This window comes from Elephas maximus, chromosome 11 (genome assembly GCF_024166365.1).
Source record: "Elephas maximus indicus isolate mEleMax1 chromosome 11, mEleMax1 primary haplotype, whole genome shotgun sequence".
NCBI lineage: Eukaryota > Metazoa > Chordata > Mammalia > Proboscidea > Elephantidae > Elephas > Elephas maximus.
Genome location: NC_064829.1, coordinates 27367501 through 27388765, shown reverse-complemented (window position 1 = coordinate 27388765; position 21265 = coordinate 27367501). Strand labels below are relative to the sequence as shown.

At 38.3% G+C, this 21265-nt stretch overlaps 1 protein-coding gene across 7 annotated transcripts in view; it reads left to right on the top strand.

Moving 5' to 3' along the window:
• ESCO1 (establishment of sister chromatid cohesion N-acetyltransferase 1) overlaps window positions 1-21265 on the top strand; it is a 119908-nt gene that overhangs the window by 66496 nt on the left and 32147 nt on the right. For 6 of the 7 annotated variants that reach the window (XM_049901942.1, XM_049901941.1, XM_049901940.1 and 3 more), the window contains one exon: window positions 17870-17959. In XM_049901942.1, the coding sequence (XP_049757899.1) occupies window positions 17870-17959 (90 nt within the window). Of the gene's footprint in view, window positions 1-17186; window positions 17311-17869; window positions 17960-21265 lie in introns of all 7 variants that reach the window. The other variant, XR_007519381.1, reaches the window with a different exon arrangement.

Genomic DNA, 21265 nt, shown 5'->3' with positions numbered 1-21265 from the left:
ATTTTAAAATAGGATAAGTTAGAAACAAAGAATATCTGTTTTTAAATTTTAATCAGACATTCTTTAGAAAATAAATATCTTTTTCTTGAGCTAAACATTTCCCCTAGATAGGTTGATTGATAACCCTATGACAATTAGAAATGGCTAAAGCCCTGTTTTAAAAAGGTTAAAATAATGTTTAAATTATGTACTTATAGTAAAAATCAGTGCTCACAGAGCCTATTCTTAATTGACTAAAATGCTCTTTTTTTTTTTTATCTCTTATATTCTCTTTGGTTGGAGGTAGGGGAGAGTGTGATGGTGCACTCTCTGTTCCTTCATTTTGTCTTATTGGCTTCATTGACACCATTTAGGGAAATGTATTTTATCTGACTTATTAGAAACCGTTTAGGAAGGAGCTTTGAAATGTTTCAATGGAAGGTTGGACTCTGGGTTGGACCTAGGAACTACTTTAGTTTTTCTTTGTGAACTAATGTACTGTTTCTTAAAGGTGTGAGGAGAAAGCAGGAAAAGTTCTCTCCTGTTACTGTTGTTAGGTGCTGTCAAGTTGATTTTTGACTCATAGTATCCCAGTGTGACAGAGTAGAACTGCCCCATAGTGTTTTCTAGGCTGTAATCTTTACAGGAGCAGATCACCAGGTCTTTTCCCATAGAGCTGCTGGGTGAGTTCGAACAGCCACTTTTTGGTTAGTAACCAAGTGTTTAACCATTGCACCACCAGGGCTGCTTACTTCTCTAGTGGTATGTATTTAACTTGAGCATTAAGCTATTTCACAGGCTGGGAACTCACCAGGAAATTAGCTGTATTTTGTTTGATCTTTAATTAACCATTTCGAGTCAACTTTTAGCTTTCAGTAATGCAGAAGAGGAATGACATTTAGGTTATTCTTTGCAAAGAAATTCATAATTTAACCCTTTTTTCCTGTATACTTCCTTATCGCCTTTGAATTAATTAACATCTGACTGAATGCCATGTAGAGGGCACTATCAGGGCTGTATGATATGGTCTTGGCCCTTAGATTTAGGACCAAAGTCTGAAACAAATGAAAAGTTAAACAATAAGAAAAGTTTTAAGTAATCAGTATTAAATATTTAAGTAAATCATACCTTCACTTTGCAATTTAGAGGTTTGTCCTAGTTATCTAGTGCTGCTATAACAGAAATACCACAAGTAGATGGCTTTAACAAACAGAAATTTATATTCTCACAGTTTAGGAGACTGGAAGTCCAAATTTAGAGTACCGGCTCTAGGGGGAAGGCATTCTGTCTTTGGTGTCTCTGGAGGAAGGTCCTTGTCTTTTCATTCAGCTTCTGCTTCCTGGTTCTTTCGAGATCTCCATGTGTCTTGGCATTTATCTTACCCTATCTCTCCTCTGCTTTCTTATTTAATCTCTTTTCTATCTCAGAAGAGATTGACTCAAGATAAACATCCTATGTTAATCCTGCCTGATTGACATAACAAAGAGAGCCCATTCCCAAATGGTATTATAACCACAGGCATAGATGTTAGGATTTACAACACATTTTGGGGGGGGGCATAATTCAATCCATAACATGCCACCCATTGGACCCCACCCCCCCAAAATTCGTGTTCTTGCCTCATGCAAAACACGTTCACCCCATCACATCATCCCAAAAGTCTTACATCACCTCTAAGTTTAAATGTCATCTTCTGAATCATCTAAGTCAAATATGTGTGAGGCTTTAGGCGTATTCCACGTTGGGGCAAAATTCCTCTTCATCTGTGAACCCATATAGTCTAGAATATAAGCTATTTGTTTCCAAGGTACAATGGTTGAACAGGCACAAGGTAGACATTTCCATTACATATGGGAGAAGTTGATGGGAAAGAAGGAATAACAGGCACCAAGCAAGTCCAAAACTCAGCAGAACAATTTAGTTCTCAGTGCTTGAAAATAGTCCTCTGTTCTTTGAGATCATGTGGGCAATGGCCCTGCCACACTGTCTGGATTCTGGGATGGATTCTGGAATGGCAACTCTGCTCCCTCAGTTTTGCATGGCCCCATTCTCTTAGTCCATCTGAGTGGCGACCCTACCCTCTCGGACCCAGCAGGCCCTGTTCTGCCCCCTGGGCATGGCAGCCCCACCCCCTCAGCTTTGGGTGGCAGCTCCATTCCCCTGGCACACCTTAACAGAAGCCCCACACTCTGTAACTGAGTTGGTGAAGATCCTACTCTTTGAAACCTAGGAGGCTGTGGTCCCATCCTTTGAGAATCAGGAGACCATGGCCCCACCATTTGAAACCAAGAAGGCACTGCTTCCAGTGCTCATTCCTCTGAGCTGCTCCAAGGATGGCCCGTTTCTTTTCTTGGAGGAAAACATATGTTGCTCCTTTGGCCTGTTTCCGGCCTCTAGAATTCCAAGAGGCAGACAGCATGCTTTCCTTTCATTCTTTCTTTGTCCCCTTCAGTCCGACTTGATGGGTTTTCTGCTGTGGCAGTTGGTTAGATTATCAGTCACATAATCTCCTTAACAAAAGATATGTAACCACATCCTTAGTGAACATTCTAGGATGTGTGTCCTTAGAAGAAATTAACAAATTTTCCAAATTTTTAACTTTTATTTTAATTTTTCACAGTTCATTTTTAAGTCTGTTTTTTTCTTTTGCATTTTATCATAAGCAGCAAGGAGAAATCACATACCCCTTTAAGATTTTGCCTAGAAATCTTCTCAGCCAGGTATCCAAGTTCATAACTTACTAGTTTTTTGCCACTGCATAGGAAGCATTGCCCTTCCTCCATTATCCAGTCACATGTTCATCATTTTCCTTTAAAGCCTGGCCAGAAGCGCATTTAACGTCCACACTTCTATCCACATTCTGTTGCTGGTGCCATCTCTGTTCTCATGTGTATATAGACTTTCTCTGTAGCTCTCCTCACTTCCTTCTGAGGCCTCAGCAGAATTGCCTTTGACGTTCATAATTCTACCAACGGTCTCTTCAAGGCAATCTAGGTTTTTACTATTAGACACCTTAAAACTCTCCAGCCTCTACGCATTAGCCAATTCCAAAATCACTTCCACATTTTAGGTATTTGATAGAGCAGCACCCTATTCCCAGTACAAAATTCTGTCTTAGTTATCTAGTGCTGCTATAACCAAAATACCATAAATGGGTGGCTTTAACAAGCAAATTTATTTTCTCACTGTTTAAAAAATACCACAAATGGGTGGCTTTAACAAGCAAATTTATTTTCTCACTGTTTAGGAGGCCAGAAGTCCAAATTCAGGGTGCCTGCTCTAGGGGGAAGGCTTTCTCTCCCTGTCAGTTCTGGAGGAAGGTCCTTGTCTCTTCAGTTTCTACTTCCTGGTTCCTTGGAGATCTCCATGTGTCTTGGCATGTGTCTTACTCCATCTGTTTCTCCGCTTGTTTGTTTAATCTCTTTTTATATCTTGAAAGAGATTGACTCAGGATACGTCCTACAGTTACCCTGTCTCATTAGCATAATAAAGGTACCCCATTCCCAAATGAGATTATAACTATAGGAATAAAAAAACAAAACAAACAAATGAAAAACCCCAGACCCATTACTGTCGAGTCAATTTCGACTCATAGCAACTCTACAGGACAGAGTAGGACTGCCACATAGGGTTTCCGAGGAGCGCCTGGTGGATTTGAACTGCCGATCTTTTGGTTAGCAGCCAAACTCTTAACCACTACTGCACCAGGTTTGCCACCACAGGAATAGAGGTTAGGATTTACAACACGTATTTTTGGAGGGCGTAATTCAATCCATAACAAGGTAATAATTATTTTGGTAAAGCAGTGGTCAAAGGAGACATTTGTTTTCTTAGGTAGGGAAGAGTTAAGATTTGATTTTTTTGAACTGGAGCTAAGGGGTCATATGTGATTGATAGCATCGTATAAAGCATGAGAAAGCTTAACATCTTTGTGAAGAATAATGGGTAGATCTTTTTGACTGGATCGAGATTTTTGTGGATTTTAAAGCTAGAAAAATACATCGGATCAGACTGTGGGGTATTTTGAATGCTCTTTGGACTTTATTGTTTCTCTTCTTTTAGGTGTTGAAGCATTTTGAGTAGAGTGAATGGTATAGTAAAATTTAAATAATACTGAAATAATATTTCGGTGGAATGTAGGAAGATAAAATAGTATTTCAGTGGCATGTAGGGAGAGAGTAGTGCATGTGTGAGGTAAATGGGAAAATATTGATAACGAGAAGCTTCGAAGAAAGATTTGACAGATCTGTGATTGGCTATAGTACATTATCCAGTACAGGAGCCACTAAGCCACATGAAATTAGAAGCATTATTCCCCAGTCACAATAACCAGGGCTCAATAGCCATCACCTTGCTAGTGGTTACTTAATTAGACAGTATAGATTTAGAATATTTGTATTGCAAAGAGTTCTGTTGGCTAGCACTGCTGCAGAAAGCTAAGGAGAGAGGTCATAAATACCTCTAAATTTGTAATTTAAGGGAAATCATGATGCAGTAATTCTTAACCTTCCTTATGTCAAATTTGAATACAAATGAGTTTACTTCTGTATAGTTATTTTTTTGTTGTCGAGAATATACACAGCAAAACATAACACCATTTGAACTATTTCTACAGGTACAATTCAGTGACACTGATTACATTCTTTGAGCTGTGCAACCATTCTCACCCTCCTTTTCTGAGTTACTCTTCACCTCTTAACATAAACTCACTACCCCTCAAGGTTCCAGTCTGGTCTTTGGAGTTGCTTTTGTCACTTTGACCCTGTATAGATAATTCTTAAAAGAGCACAGTGCTCAAGGCAGACATTCTTTACTGGTTAAGCTAAACTATCATTTAGTTTTAAGAAGACTTCAGGGGATATTTTTGCTTTAAGGTTTAAAGATTATCTCAGGGCAATAGTTCTAGGGGTTCAGCCAGTCTGCTTGGCTCCAGAAAGTCTGGAGTCCATGAGAATTTGAAGTTCTATTCTGCATTTTCGCCTTTTGATGAGGATTTTTCTATAGAATTTACTTTGATGAAAATGTTCAGTAACGGTAGCTGGGCACCATCTAGTTCTTTTGGTCTCATGGCAAAGGAGGCAGGTATTCATGGAGGCAATTAGGCACACATTTTTGACTGTCCTTCCTCTTTGTTGCTCCAGACAAATAGAAACCAATTGTCCCTTGGATGGCCACTTGGAAGCTTTTAAGACCCCAGGCACTATGCAAGGAACTAGGAGGTAGAGCAGAGACACAAAGCATGCTGTTAGGCCAATTTACTAGGATATACCATAAAAACATGACCCTAAACCTCCAGACTAAGGAACCAAATCTCATGAGTTTTTTGGTTGTACATAAGCAGCCTCAGCAGCTACTCTTTTTTTTTTTTTTGTCGTTGCTATAAATTTGTCTATCACACAACTTTTGTCAGTTCAACTATTTAATAGGGGTACAACTTATTGTTAACAGTACAGCAATCGGCTGTGCAACCCTACCCTTCATCAGTGCGATTTTCCATCACCGTTAACCTTTCCTTTCTTCCTCCTTCCCACCCCAAGTAATCACCAATAAACTTTGGTTTCTAAACATTTCGTATAGTTTTTTTGTACTTCTTGTGAAGATGATTAGGAAAAAGGAAACTGGGCGTGAGAGAAAAGAGAAGTAAAGTGAATAGCAGAGCAGGAGTACAGACTTTAAAGTCTTGGAAATGGGAAATGAATCTAAGCAGAGTAGCCTGGGCTTTTAGAACTGTATTCTCGAATCCTGGGGGCATAAAAATAGGGAGCTGGTAAATTCGTAGGAGGAACTCAGAGCCAGGTCAAAGAGTTGGGTCTGAGTTTCATTAACTTTCCCTGGATAAAGCTAAGGCTGTAATACGCTGTGCTGAGAAATCCTTTTTAGAAACAGGTAGGAATTTGTTAAATAAAGATTACCAAACTTTATGTGTCAAATATCCAGGTCACTGTTTCTCTGTTCCTTGGTTCTTGAATTTTTTATTTTTCTACTTTATTATGTCTTAGAGACTGAGAACATTATAGTGTATAGGATGGACGGAGCACTTCCAAATCTTAGAAAATAATTTTGCTTTGGCTTAGAGGGATATAGTGGAGGAAAAATGCCTTTAATATGAATATTATATGCAACAGTTTAAAAAAAAATTTTTAAAGCATTCACAAAATCTGAAGGGGGAGACCCTGTAACATAACTAGTAGCAAATAAAACCTCTCTAACCTGTTCTTCCTATAGATTGTCCTATTCCAGAAAAGATACCACCATCCAGTTAGTTGCTCAAACTGAAAACATGGGAATAATCCTCCGATCTTTTTTATTGCACTCCTTATATCCAATCCATTAATAAATCTTCAAAATAGATTCCAAACCTTCCCACTTTTGTCATTTCCACCTCTACCACTCTAAATGAAGTCACTATTGTTTCTTGCCCAGACCGCTTGTGCAATGCTTCCCTAACTGGTCTCCCTGCTCCCAGTTTCTTCTGCACAAAAGAGTGGTCTTTGAAAAGTTTAAATTAGATTATGTCATTCCCCTACTTAAAATTCCTCAGTGAATTCTTATCACATACAGAATAAATCTAAGCTACTTAGCTATGGCGTCAAGGTGTGACATACTCCATCTTTCTCTGATCTCACCTCCTCACATACTTCCCCTTACTTTCTCTACTCCATCCCTGTGGCTTTTCTTTCTTTTTCTAAAACATCCAGCTTATTTGTTCTTAGTGTATACTTTAATCTCCCTGGACTATTCTTCTCTCAGATCTTCACATATTGACCCTATATTCAGATTTTATAGCATATGTCACCCTCCCAGAATACCTTCCCTAACAACTTAGTATGAACTAGCTCCCCCTCCGTGTCATTCTTTATCAGTGTTGTCTTTAGATCACTTATCACATTCTGAAAGTTTGTTATATGTGTCTCCCACTGGAGTATAAGCTTTGTCAGAGCAGAGTCCTTGATAGTCTGTTTATTATGCTAGAAGAGTACCTGCCGATGAGCAGTAGGGGTTCAACAAATATAGTGAATTAAAGAAGAAACCTGTTCTCTTACAGAATAAGAATCATGAGTCTTAGTTATCTGATCTAAAAATATATTAAATCAGAACATCTCTCCAGGCTTGGGCAACTCGAGTATAAGTTGACTTTTGTTCACTGGGAATTGATAATATAATTGTCTTTTGGGGGTTATAGAACTAATTGTGTATATTTACAAGTCAGGTAAAATAAAATTTTTAGTAATGTACTTCAAAATATGTAAAGCAGCCCAAATTTTAATTCATTGTGACAATTAGAGGTGTATTAACTAGGTTTACACACAGAATTATACATTGTTGTTAGGTGCCACTGAGTCAATTCCAACTCATACTGACCCTGTATACAACAGAATGTAATGTTGCCTGGTCCTGTGCCATCCTCACAATCGTTCCTATGCTTGAGCCCATTGTTGCAGTCACTGTATCATTCCATCTTGTTGAGGGTCTTCCTCTCTTTCGCTGACCTTCTACCAAGCAAGATGTCCTTCTCCAGGGACTGGTCCCTCCCGATAACATGTCCAAAGCATGTGAGACGAAGCCTTGCCATCCTCACTTCTAAGGAATGTTCTGGCTGTACTTCTTCCAAGACAGATTTGTTCATTCTTCTGACAGTCCATGGTATATTCAGTATTCTTTGCCAAGACCATAATTCAAAAGATCAATTCTTCTTCAGTCTTCATTATTAATTGTCCAGCATTCGCATGCATATGAGGCAGTTGAAAATACCATGGCTTGGGTCAGACACACCTTAGTTCTCAAGGTGACATCTTTGCTTTTTAACACTTTTGCAGCAGATTTGCTTAATGCAATATTTTGTTTGATTTCTTGACAACTGCTTCCATGGGTGTCGATGGTAGATTCAAGTAAGATGAAATTCTTGACAGCTTCAGTCTTTTCTCCATATATCGTGATGTTGCTTATTTGTCCAGTTGTGAGGATCTTTGTTTTCTTTATGTTGAGGTGTAATCCATACTAAAGGCTGTAGTCTTTGATCTTTCAGCAAGCAAGGTTGTCATCTGCATATCTCAGTTTGTTAATGAGTCTTCCTCCAGTCCTGATGCTGAGATCTTCATATAGTCCAGCTTCTTGAATTATTTGCTCCACATATAGATTACATGGAATTATATACCTGACTGAATTTAGCTGCTTAAAGTGGTTCTTCATATGGAAAAATAGTCAAAGTAATTTAACTCTTATTATTATTATGATGTAAAAAGGTATTATAGATCCTTTTACACCAATGTTTTTTTTCAGTTTATATTTAAGAATTTCTGTAAGATACACCTGTTGCCGTTAAGTTACTTCTGACTCATAGCAACCCTATAGGACACAGTAGAACTGGCCCATAGGGTTTCCAAGGAGCAACTGATGGATTTGAACTGCCACCCTTTTTTGGTTAGTAGCCGAGCTCTGAACCACTGCACCACCAGGGTTCCCTGTAAGTTATACTTTCTTTTATATATGGAGGTAATGCTTCCAGTCCTTTTATTATAGTGTGTACATTTTTAGAGTCTCAGTTTATCTGTTGGAGTCTTTCTTTTCACAGTTTGTCCATCTGTTTTCTTCAAAATCTTTAACATACTTATATTACCAATTTTAAAGTTCCCTGCTAATTCAAACATCTGGGTCATTTCTGGTTTCTTTGTATTAACTTTTTTCTCTTGATTGGGTCATCATTTTCTCTTTCTTTTCGTGGTCTCCCCTTATTGTACATCCGACATGGCGTATAAAAGAATAGCAGAGACTGAAGCAGATACCCTTTTCCCCCTACAAGAGCTCTCCCCTTCCACTGTCAGGCAACTATGGGTGAAGGGCTGATCTCTTAGATCTAATTAGGAATTGAGCTGAGTCAGAGCTGGGTTGAAGCTTTAGTTTTCAATTCACTTTTTCTTTCAAATGTCTTGATGTTGGGACCAAGTACTTCTCTCCAGCAGACATTGGGGCTTTAAGCACCGCAAGACACAAGATTTCTCTACTTTCGAGTCTGACTCAGCAGAGAATTACCTCTGTGTTTGGAGCTCCTTCAAGATTTTAGTCTGCTATGTCAACCTACTTGTGGCTGTTAGAAATTTGATTGACTTCTCCTTGTCCCACAAAGTTCCTCTGCCTGTGGCATGCATGCTTCTTGGCCTGTACTCCCAGATTTGGTAAGTGTCCTAGAGATGAAAACGACTGCTGGTCTCTGCTCATCTAGGGAGCGCTTGTTCATCTCTGGCGATCAGTTGGTTTAGACTTTTTTGTGTCCACAGCCCTTTAATGCCTTTAAAGAAAATCACGCTTTTTGGTTTAGCTAATGTTTTCTTATTACAACAGGAACAGTAATCTTTTCTGACTTTTCTTTATCCTAACTGGAAAGGTAACTCCCAAATATGTTCTTTTTGAGAACATTCAGCAATGGATTTGGAGGCTGTATTTATATTTGGGTAAAGGGAGTTTTTTAAAATCATGAGCAATACTAATGAGGTCAGTAGATATTCTCACTAAGTCCCAGATGACCTTAAGATGAGACTTACATCAAATAAAAATATTTCATATATAGTTGGAAATGGTTGCTACAAGCTGAAAAGCATGTACTTAACTGAATTTGTGACTCTAAATAGAGAGGTGGAGCCCAGGTGCTCCACGAGGTGCAGCGGTTAAGCATTCAGCTGCTAACCAGAAGGTCAGCAGTTCGAATCCACCAGTTGCTCCTTGGAAACCCTTCAGGGCGGTTTTACTGTGTTCTCTAGGGTTGCTGTGAGTTGGAATCAACTCAACCATAACGATTTTTTTTTTAATAGAGAGATAGGAGCCCTGATGGCACAGCGGTTAAGTGCTTCGCTGCTATCCAGAGGGTTGGCAGTTCGAACCCACCAGCCGCTCTGCAGGCGAAAGGTGTCAAAGTCTGCTTCCGTAAAGATTTACAGCCTTGTTAACCCTATGGGGCTGTTCTACTCTGTCCTACAGGGTTGCTGTGAATTGGAATCAACTTGATGGCAGTGGGTGTGTAATAGATGTTTAGGATTCTTTTATTTGAGGATGATAGAAGAGAAAAGAATCTCATAATTCCTCTGGTTTGACATACAGGTCCGAACCAACTTTATCTTATGAGAAATGTTATTCTTTTAGTAATGTTTGATATTGTGATTACATTTGAAGTTCTCTTAACTGACACAACGGACACACGTGCGAGACACACATAAGTAAACATATTTAAATAGTTAAATAGTATGGAATATGCTAAATTAGTAATACATATGGGTTACTATACAAGCACAGAGCAAGGACATCCAACAAAGATTGGAGAAGCCAGGTTAATGCCTGAAGAGAGTCAGAAAGGATAAGTAAGAGTTCTTTGAGCCTGGGAAGTATAGAGCAATGGCTTATGAGGCCAGGAGCACAATGGTATGTGAAAAGGTGGAAAACGTATTTCATTATGGCTTGTGAATGTGTGATGTATTGGGAAAGCTGCAGGAGATGAGGCTGGAAGAGATAGATGGGGGGCCAGATCATGAATGACTTTGTAAGGCGTTAAGGTATTGAACATTAAAAAAGTACAAGAAAATACTTAATCATCATAGTGATGATAATGGGAGCTGTTATTTATTGATTGCTTATTGTTGTGCTAGACAATATGCTCACCGTTTTATAGTGTGTTCTCATTTAGCTTCTCAATAGTTCTGTGTTGTAGTTGTTTTTATATCCATTTTATAGGTGAGGAAACCGAGGTTTAGAAAAGTAATCGGCCCAAGGCAATACAGCTAGTAAGTAGCAAGTCTGAATTAGAATCTGGGCCCCTCTGATTTATAAAGTCCTCTTATAACTATGCTGTACTGCCTAGATCAGTGGTTTGCACACATGGTAGGTGGTTAATACATATTTTTTTAATTGACTGCATTTTTCCTTATAGCTGTCACATGCAGACTATTTTAGGCATACTTGTTTTATTGCACTTTGTAGAGGATTGTGTTTTTAATAAATTGAAGGTTTGTGGCAACCCTGTGTTGGGCAAGTCTGTCTGCATTGTTTTTCCAATAGCATGTGCTCACTTCATGTTTCTGTGTCACAATTTGGTAATTCTCACAGTATTTTGAACTTTTTCATTATTATTATACCTGTTATGGTGATCTGTGATCAGTGATCTTTGATGTTACTATTGTAATTGTTTTGGGGCGCTGCGAACCACACCCAGTGTAAGACGGTGAAGGTGATTGATAAATGTTGTGTGTGTTCTGACTGTTCCACCGACCGGTCGTTCCTGTCTCTCTCCTACTCCTCAGGCCTCCCTGTTTTCTGAGACACGACAACATTGAAATTAGGCCAGTTAGTAATCCTGGAATGGCTTCTAAGTGTTCAAGTGAAAGGAAGAGTTGCCCATCTCTCACTCTAAATCAAAAGCTGGAAATGATTAAGCTTATTGAGGAAGGGATGCCGAAAGCTGCGATAGATGGAAAGCTAGGACTCCTGTGCCAAATAGTTAGCTAATCGTGAATGCAAAGGAAAGGTTCTTGAAGGAAATTAAAAGTGCTACTCCAGTGAACACACGAATGATAACAAGTGAAACAGCCTTGTTGCTGATGTGGAGAAAGTTTTAGTGGTCTGAATAGAAGATCAGACCAGCCGCAACATTCCCTTAAGCCAAAGCCTAATCCAGAGCAAGGCCCTAACTCTGTTCAATTCTGTGAAGGCTGAGAGAGGTAAGGAAGCTGCAGAAGAAAAGCTTGAAGCCAGCAGAGGTAGGTGCATGAGGTTTAAGGAAAGAAGCCGCTTCTATAACGTAAAAGTGCGAAGTGAAGCAGCAAGTGCTGATGCAGCAGCTGCAGCAAGTCACCCAGAAGCTCCAGCTGAGATCACTGATGGAGGGGCCACACTCCACAGTGGGTTTTCAGTGCAGACGGAACAGCCTTGTATTGGAAGAAGATGCCGTCCAGGACTTCCATAGCTAGAGAGGAGAAGTCAGTGCCTGGTTTCAGAACTTCAGGGGACGGGCTGACTCTCTTGTTAGGGGCTAGTACAGCTGGTGACTTTAAGTTGAAGCAGCGCTCATTTACCATTCCAAAAATTCTAGGGCCCTTAAGAATTATGCTAAATACACTCTGCCTGTGCTCTGTAAATGGGACGACAAAGCCTGGATGGCAGCACATCTGTTTACAACATGGTTTACTGAATATTTTAAGCCCACTGTTGAGTCCTACTGCTGAGAAAAAAAGATGCCTTTCAAAATTATTACTGCTCATTGACAATGCAGCTGGTCACCCAAGAGCTCTGATGGAGGTGTACAAGGAGATCTGTGTTGTTTTCATGCCTGCTAACACAACATGCATTCTGCAGCCCATGGATCAAGGAGTAATTTCGACTTTCAAGTCTTATTATGTAAGAAATGCATCTCATAAGGCTGTAGGTACCATTGGAAGCCCTGGTGGCACAGTGGTTAAGTGCTGTGGCTGCTAACCAAGAGGTCAGCAGTTCAGATCCGTTAGGTGCTCCTTGGAAACTCTATGGGGCAGTTCTACTGTGTCCTATAGAGTCGCTATGAGTCGGAATCAACTCGACAGCTGTGGGTTGTTTTTTTTTTTCGTTTTTAATAGCCACCATAGATAGTGATTCCTCTGATGGATCTGGGCAAAGTAAATTGAAAACCTTCTGGAAAGGATTCACTGTTCTAAATGCCATTAAGAACATTTGTGATTCATGGGAGGAGGTCAAAATATCAACATTAACAAGAGTTTGGAAGAAGTTGATTCCAGCCCTCATGGATGACTTTGAGGAGTTCAGGACTTCAGTGGAGGAAGTAACTGCAGATATGGTGGAAATACTAAGAGAACTAGAATTAGGGGAGCCTGAGGATGTGACTAAATTGCTGCAATCTCATGATAAAACTTTAAACAGATGAGGAATTGCTTCTTATGGCTGGAAAAAAAAAGTGGTTTCTTGAGATGGAATCTGCTTCTGGTGAAGATGCTATGAACATTCTTGAAATGACAACAAAGGTTTTAGAATACTAGTAAACTTAGTTAATAAAGTAGTGGCAGGGTTTGAGAGGATTGACTAATTTTGAAAGAAGTTGTACTGTGGGTAAAATGCTGTCAAACAGCATTGCGTGCTACAGAGAAATCTTTCATGAAAGGAAGAGTAAGTTGATGCTGCAAACTTCATTGTTGTCTTATTTTAAGAAATTGCCACAGCCATCCTATCCTTCAGCAACCACCACCCTGATCAGTCAGCAGCCATCAGCATGGCGGCAAGACCCTCCACCAACAAAAAGGTTACGACTCGCTGAAGAGTCAGATGATGGTTAGCATTTGTTAGCAATAAAGTATTTTTTAAGGTATGAACATTGTTTTTTCTTCAGAACTGTTGCACACTTAATAGACTACAGCATAGTGTAAACATAACTTTAATATGCACTGGGAAACCAAAAAAATTCATGTGATTCTTTATCGTGATAATTGCTTTATTATGGTGGTCTGGAACCAAACCCACAATATCTCTGAGGTATTCCTGTGGTAGCATCTAATAATTTGACTTTTTCAGACAAGTTTTAAAAGTTCAGTAAGGTCACATTTGACTAGAAAAACAACCTTTATCAGTATTGTCATTAGTACAGGATTATTTTCACCAAGAAATGTCCATAATATGCATTTAAAACCAGCAGATTGGGATAGTTAAGAATATTAACTTTTTTTAGGCCAATTTATTACAGTAGGAAAAAAAGGGAAATACAGATGGGCTAAAAGGAAAAAAAATTAAATCACTGTGATGCCATCACTCAGGTAGCTTCTGTTTATATTTTGGTGTATATCCTTGCTGGCTTTTAAATATGCATAAATAAACATTTGCATTTAAAATCCATTTCAACAAAGCACGTATTTCAAGAATCCGTAATTTAATGTCTCAGTGAGCTTTTCTGCAGTTTTTATGCTTTTTGGGAACTCTTCAAGTACAGCTTGTGACTGAATTTTCAATAAGCTAATTTTAATTTCTGAAGACTTACTTGATTTTAAAAAGAAATGGTGTTCAGAATACATTTATTTCAACATTAAAGTTGTTAGAATTGCTGTTGAACTAAAATGTTTTTCAAATCTTGTGATTATTTTTCAGTAAAATTTTTAAGAAAAATATACAAATAATGAGCTGTATAGCTTGGTGGTGAATATCCACAAAGTGAATGCATACAACCATGTAACAAGAAACAGAACGTTCCCAGCGCCTCAGAATCTCCTTTGCACTCCTCTTGCACTCACTGCTTTCCCCCCACCCCAGGTCTAGCTACTCTGCTGACTAGATAAGTTTTGCTTTCATTTGTCACTTCTAAATAAATAGTATTTGAGCAAATCTTGAGCCACTGATACGGTTTTGATTTGATCGGTGATTTGAATTTTCCAGTATAAAAAGTTTAATAAAAACATACACACACACACACACACACAAATACAGACAATAGTATAATGAACCTCCCTGTACCCATCACCCATCTTCAACACTGATAATTAACGGGCAGTCATCTTTCATCCAACACCCTCCCCCCAATTGTTTTGAAGTAAACCCCCAGGGATCATGTTATCATCTTAGTGAATATTTCAGTATTTCTAAAAAATGAAAACATTTTTTAATTTCCTAATGTTCTATTTCTTAAACATTGAAAACTCTTTAAAGAATATAATCATACCTTTAAAAATAATCAGTTTCTTAATATCATTGAATATTTGGTCAGTGTTCAAAATTCCCCAAATACCAGATTTTTATGCTGTTTGTTTGAATTGAGGTTCATATATTGCCTTGGTTGATATATCTGTTAAGTTTCTCTCAATCTAAAGGTACTCTCTTTATCTCTTCTTTGTCCTTGAAATATTTGTTGATTTTTTTTTTTTTAAGCTGGTTGTCAGTTTTATTTCTCTGGTATTCTTTCAAATGGGCAGCCTCATTCAGCCTTTTCCTGAAAAATTAGTATACATTTTTAAAATTGGGGTATGATTTACATACAATTAAATGCACAGATCTCAAGTGTTCAGCTGATGAATTTTAACAAGTGTGTATACATCAGCATAACTACTATCCAGTATACTTTGTTTTCTTTTGTGGTCTTTTTCGTTGGGAAAAAGACGAGAAAACCCTTCTGTTCCTTTAGACTCTATAAAGTTTAGAGTAACCACAGCTACAAGGAGCATAGTCATTGATTGCTATTAACCTGTTAACCCATTGCTGTTGATTCGATTCCGACTCATAGTGACCCTACTAGGAATATAAATTAGGAATATAAAGACTTCTGCTTTTCAGCAACTAGATTAAGAAAATTTGGGGTTTGGAAAAATACTTGCTAGCAGAGGGATATGTGTGACATGTTAGAGTCAAAGGTGGGAAGTGTGAACGCACTGCCCTGGAATTTATCACTACAGTAAAAGCTGCACTTCTCCCCCACACTTTCCACCATGTCTCTAAATTCTCCTCTAAAGTCACGAGGGTCCTGTGGTTATGGAGACCAGGAATGAGTTAACTGCAGCTGAGGCACATAAATATCTTGAGTATATTACCTGACAGACCTTAGCCATCTTGGTTCTTTCATCTTTGCTTTGTCCCTGATTGACTTTATTCTTGTATTTAACTTTTGTGACATTTTCTTGCTTGGCTTGTTTTGCTAGACTTCGCTTGTTTTGCATCGATCTTGGTGTGATATACTAGTAGGAAGAGAGAATAGAAGTTACTAAGAGTTACAAAGTGGCCACTCTGTGAGGAATCTTCATAGATATAAACTTCTTAACTACCAAGTGGTGGAGGTGGGTGGCAGTCATTTTATAGATCTTATAGATCAGGAAACAAAATCAGAGCTCCAGTGATTTAGCCAAGGCCATATAGCTAGTAACTACTAAAAACGAGGATTTAAACCTTGAACTTTTACTCCAGAACTGTTAAAATGTTCTCACTAAAACATGTGTCTTCATGAGCATTAGAAACCTAAGCAATGGTAACTTTGCCTTTCATAATTCCTGCTTTTTAGATATGGTGGTCTTGTATTTAGTGCATGAAAAGACAGTCACATTTAAAACATAAAATTATATCAAATCCAATTGTATTAAAATTTTCTACATGAACATAAAAGTCTCAATTTGTTTCAAGGGAAGGCTTTGCATTAAAAGTCAGTAAAACACAAGAATTGTCTAGTGCCTGTGGTGCAGTATAATCACATTAGACCAGTATTATGGTTTTCAAAGGTGATTAATAGGAAAAGAACTTACCGGGTTGTCTTTAGGTAGTTCAATTCAGTAAGTATGGCTTTCTTATAACTTGAGGTGGCTTAAATTTCTAGTTCTTTGTTAAATTTGTAGTTAAACATTTTTAAAGTGAAAAGTTTCTGTTTTTAGTTTATGGAAAATAGGTTCCTTTAAAAAGCTTTTTTAAAAAAGTAATATATTTTTAACATAAGTTCGTTTTTAAAGAGATGATACCTTTTATGCTGTTTTAAATTACTTGCCTATATTCAGATCTGTATATGATTCAGATTTAGTTTCTAATTTGAAAAAAATGACTTATTTCTGCTCCTTTTTTCTTTTAAAATCTTGAGAACAATTTACCAGTCGTTATTAATGATAATCACCAGAATTTTACTTTTCCTTTGGGTGCCCTATTTTGTAAACAGATTCAGGATTTTAAATATTCAAATCCAAATTATTAAGTGTACCAAGCTTGTTGTAGAATTTTTTATCTCCAGCTAAGACCCCTGCCCCCTGCCAAGGAGGGAAAAAAAACCCATTCTGGATTGTTTAAAAAGAACAACCTCTGTATTTGCACCCTCTAGAAATGATGTTAATGCTCTCTTAAGAAATTTTTACAACAATCTCTTTGGTGAAAATTAGGACTTTTCAGCACCCTCCCAAAAAATAGCTCAAAAACCAACTTCCTCTGAAACTTGACGTAGTATAAAAAAAAAATCTAGTTGTCTTTTTCTTGGTTTTACTGAGCTTTTATATTCTTAGGAGAAACAAATTTCAAAAGAAGATAATGGGTTTCACTAATAGAAGTATGTATTGCTTTTTGAAAGGCCTTTTTACGTAAAGTTGCTCGGGTAAGACAAATGGAACAATCAGTTAAGCTCATTCCTTCTGTACTTAATTTTGAACTTCAAAGCTCCTAGTTTTAACCTCTGGTTCAGTCCCATCTTACTAGATTTAAGTGGCTTTTGTTTTGTTTTGTTTTTTTTCATGCAGGTTCTGCTCATTAATCACCACGAGTGTGGATCTGAAGAAGAGTTTATTACCTCTCTTTTTTTGAGTATGTTAAACTTCAGATACACACAACGTAGCCTCTCCTTCCCTATTAGATTCTTAGAAGGTAGTTATATTTTTTATAGTCTCCTTCTTGTGACTTTGATAGTTGTGATCAATAAGAATAAAAACTATTCCTTACATACTGGGCTACTGCATGCAAATCAGTTCATTTAAAACCTCCTGGAGGTCTTTAGCATGCCAGACATTAAACCATGAGTGTGTGTTTGTGGAGGTAACCATGTTCCAAAGAAATTTAAGAGTTTAATCTTTTAACAAGAAGCTGGGAGAGTTATCCTTCAGGTTCTGGGAATCATTGACTTTAAGGGGCTTGCTTTCGGTGTGATTTTCAAAATTAATTTAAAATGGGAAGTGATACTTAGAAATATTTTTGTGGTGTTAGATGTATCTCTGAATGAATAGTAGGGAGGAAATTTGCTTGTGTTGTTTCTATTATGCGCTTAACAAAATAGCAGATTCACCATGCTTTATTAGTTAAAATTAATGAGCATATATTTTTGCTGTGTTTGAAATTTTTAGACAGATTTATGTACTTTTTCTTCTTGTAAATGGGTATGATGAGTAAAATATGATACATAAAAATTTACTCTTTTTTTTATATCTAGGGCTGGAAAAAAGAAAGAATTCTGGCTGAGTACCCTGATGGCAGGATAATAATGGTTCTTCCTGAAGACCCGAAGTATGCCCTGAAAAAGGTACATTTCCAGTGAGATTTCATGTACAGTGCATAAAATTAGTGTAGCATATTTTAAGAGGAAAACATGCAAAACTCAGTTACTCATGCTGAAGTGTTGCAGTTATGTAATACTGCAAGGAAAGGGCTTGTGTTCTTCCATCTCAAGTATTTTTGTGATTCCTGTTTAGCAATGCTGGCATAGTACATGTAAACACCAATTCTAAGAACAAGAAATAAGGATTTTAAGAATATAAACAATTGAAAAACTGTGCTAAACTTTGTAGTGTGAATTTAATAAGTTGTTGTTAGGTGCTGTCAAGTCGGTTCTGACTCACAGCAACCTATGCACAACAGAATGAAACACTGCCTGGTCCTATGCCATCCTTACGATCATTGTTATGCTTGAGCCCATTGGTGCAGCCACTGTGTCAGTCCACCTCGTTGAGGGTCTTACTCTTTTCTGCTCACCCTGTATTTTGCCAAGCATGATGTCCTTCTCCAGGGATTGATCCCTCCTGACAACGTGGCCAAAGTACGAAAGACGCAGTCTCGCCATCCTTGCTTCTAAGGAGCGTTCTGGTTGTAATTCTTTCAAGACACATTTGTTCATTCTTTTGGCAGTCCATGGTATATTCAGTATTCTTTGCCAACACCACAATTCAAAGGCATCAATTCTTCTTCTGTCTTCCTTATTCATTGTCCAACTTTCACATGCATATGATGCAATTGAAAATACCAGGGCTTGGGTCAGGAGCACATTAGTCTCCAAGGTGACATCTTTGCTCTTCAACACTTTAAGGAGGTCTTTTGCACCAGATTTACCCAATGCAGTGCGTCTTTTGATTTCCTGACGGCTGCTTCCATAGCTATTGATTGTGGATCCAAGTAAAATGAAATGCTTGACAACTTCAGCCTTTTCTCCGTTTATCATGATGTTGCTCATTGGTCCAGTTGTGAGGATTTTTGTTTTCTTCATGTTGAGGTGCAATCCATACTGAAGGCTGTGGTCTTTGATCTTCATTAGTAAGTGCTTCAAGTCCTTTTCACTTTCAGCAAGCAAGATTGTGTCATCTGCATAACGCAGGTTGTTAATGAGTCTTCCTCCAATCCTGATGCCTGTTCTTCTTCATACAGTCCAGCTTCCCGGATTATTTGCTCAGCATACAGATTGAGTAGGTATGGTGAAAGGATACAGCCCTGACACACACCTTTCCTGACTTTAAACCAATCAGTATCCCCTTTTCCTGTCCGAACAGCTGCCTCTTGATCTATATAAAAGTTCCTCATGAGCACGATTAAGTGTTCTGCAATTCTCATTCTTCACAACATTATCCATAATTTGTTATGACACACACAGTCGAATGCCTTTGCAGTCAGTGAAACACAGGTAAACATCCTTCTGGTATCTCTGCTTTCAGCCAGGATCCATCTGACATCAGCAATGATATCCCTGGTTCCACATCCTCTTCTGAAAACGGCCTGAATTTCTGTCAGTTCCCTGTCGATATACTGCTGCAGCCGTTTTTGAATGATCTTCGGCAAAATTTTGCTTGCGTGTGATATTAATGATATTGTTCATATACTGCTGCAGCCGTTTTTGAATGATCTTCAGCAAAATTTTGCTTGCGTGTGATATTAATGATATTGTTCTATAATTTCCACATTCAGTTGGATCACCTTTCTTGGGAAGAGGAATAAACATAGATCTCTTCCAGTCAGTTGGCCAGGAAGCTGTCTTCCATATTCCTTGGCATAGACGAGTGAGCACCTCCAGTGCTGCATCTGTTTGTTGAAACATCTCAATTGATATTCCATCAACTCCTGGAGCCTTGTTTTTCGCCAATGCCTTCAGAGCAGCTTGGACTTCTTCCTTCAGTACCATCAGTTCCTGATCATATGCTGCCTCTTGATACATCCTCTAATTCTTTTTGGTATAATGACTCTGTGTATTCCTTCCATCTTTTTTGGATGCTCCCTGCATCGTTTAGTATTTTCCCCATGGAATCCTTCACTATTGCAACTCGAGGCTTGAATTTTTTCCTCAGTTCTTTCAGCTTGAGAAACGCCGAGCGTGTTCTTCATTTCTGGTTTTCTATCTGCAGCTCTTTGCACGTGTCATTATAATACTTGGTCTTCCTGAGCTGCCCTTTGAAATCTTCTGTTCAGTTCTTTTACTTCATCATTTCTTTCTTCTGCTTTAGCTGCTTGATGTTTGTGAGCAAGTTTCAGAGTGTTCTCTGACATCCATCTTGGTCTTTCCTTTCCTTTCCTGTCTTTTCAGTGACCTCTTACTTTCTTCGTGTATGATGTCCTTGATGTCATTCCACAGTTTGTCTAGTCTTCAGTCACTAGTGTTCAGTGCATCAAATCTATTCTTGAGATGGTCTCTGACTTCAGGTGGAATATACTCAAGGTCATATTTTGGCTCTCGTGGACTTGCTCTGATTTTCTTCAGTTTCAGCTTGAACTTGCATATGAGCAATTGATGGTCTTTTCCACAGTCGGCCCCTGGCCTTGTTCTGATGGATGATACTGAGCTTTTCCATCATCTCTTCCGACAGATGTAGTCAGTTTGATTCCTGTGTGTTCCATCTCGCGAGGTCCATGTGTATAGTCGCTGTTTATGTTGGTGAAAGAAGGTATTTGCAACGAACAAGTCGTTGCTCTTGCAAAATTCTATCATTCTATTTCTGTCTTTTTTTCTGTCACCAAGGCTGTATTTTCCAACTACTGATCCTTCTTCTTTGTTTCCAACTTTTACTTTCCAGTCACCAGTCATCTTGATTGCACGTTTGATCAATTTCAGACTGCAGCAGCTGATAAAAATCTATTTCTTCATCTTTGGCCTTAGTAGTTGGTGCATAAGTTTGAATAATAGTCGTAATAACTGGTCTTTCTTGTAGGTGTTTGGATATTATCCTGGCACTGACAGCGTTGTACTTCAGGATAGATCTTGAAATGTTATTTTTGACAATGGATGCAACACCATTCCCCTTCAAGTTGTCATTCCTAGCATTAGACTATATGATTGTCCGATTCAGAATGGCCAATACCAATCCCTTTCAGCTTACTGATACCTAGGGTATTGATGTTTATGTGTTCCATTTCATTTTTGACGATTTCCAATTTTCCTAGATTCATACTCCATACATTCCAGGTTCTGGTTATCAGTGTATGTTTACAGCTGTTTCTTCTCATTTTGAGTTGTGCCACATCAGGAAATAAAGGTCCTGAAAGCTTTTCTCCATCCATGTCATTAAGGTCGACTGTACTTTGAGGAGGCAGCTCTTCTCCAGTCGTCTTTTGAGTGCCTTTGCAACCTTGG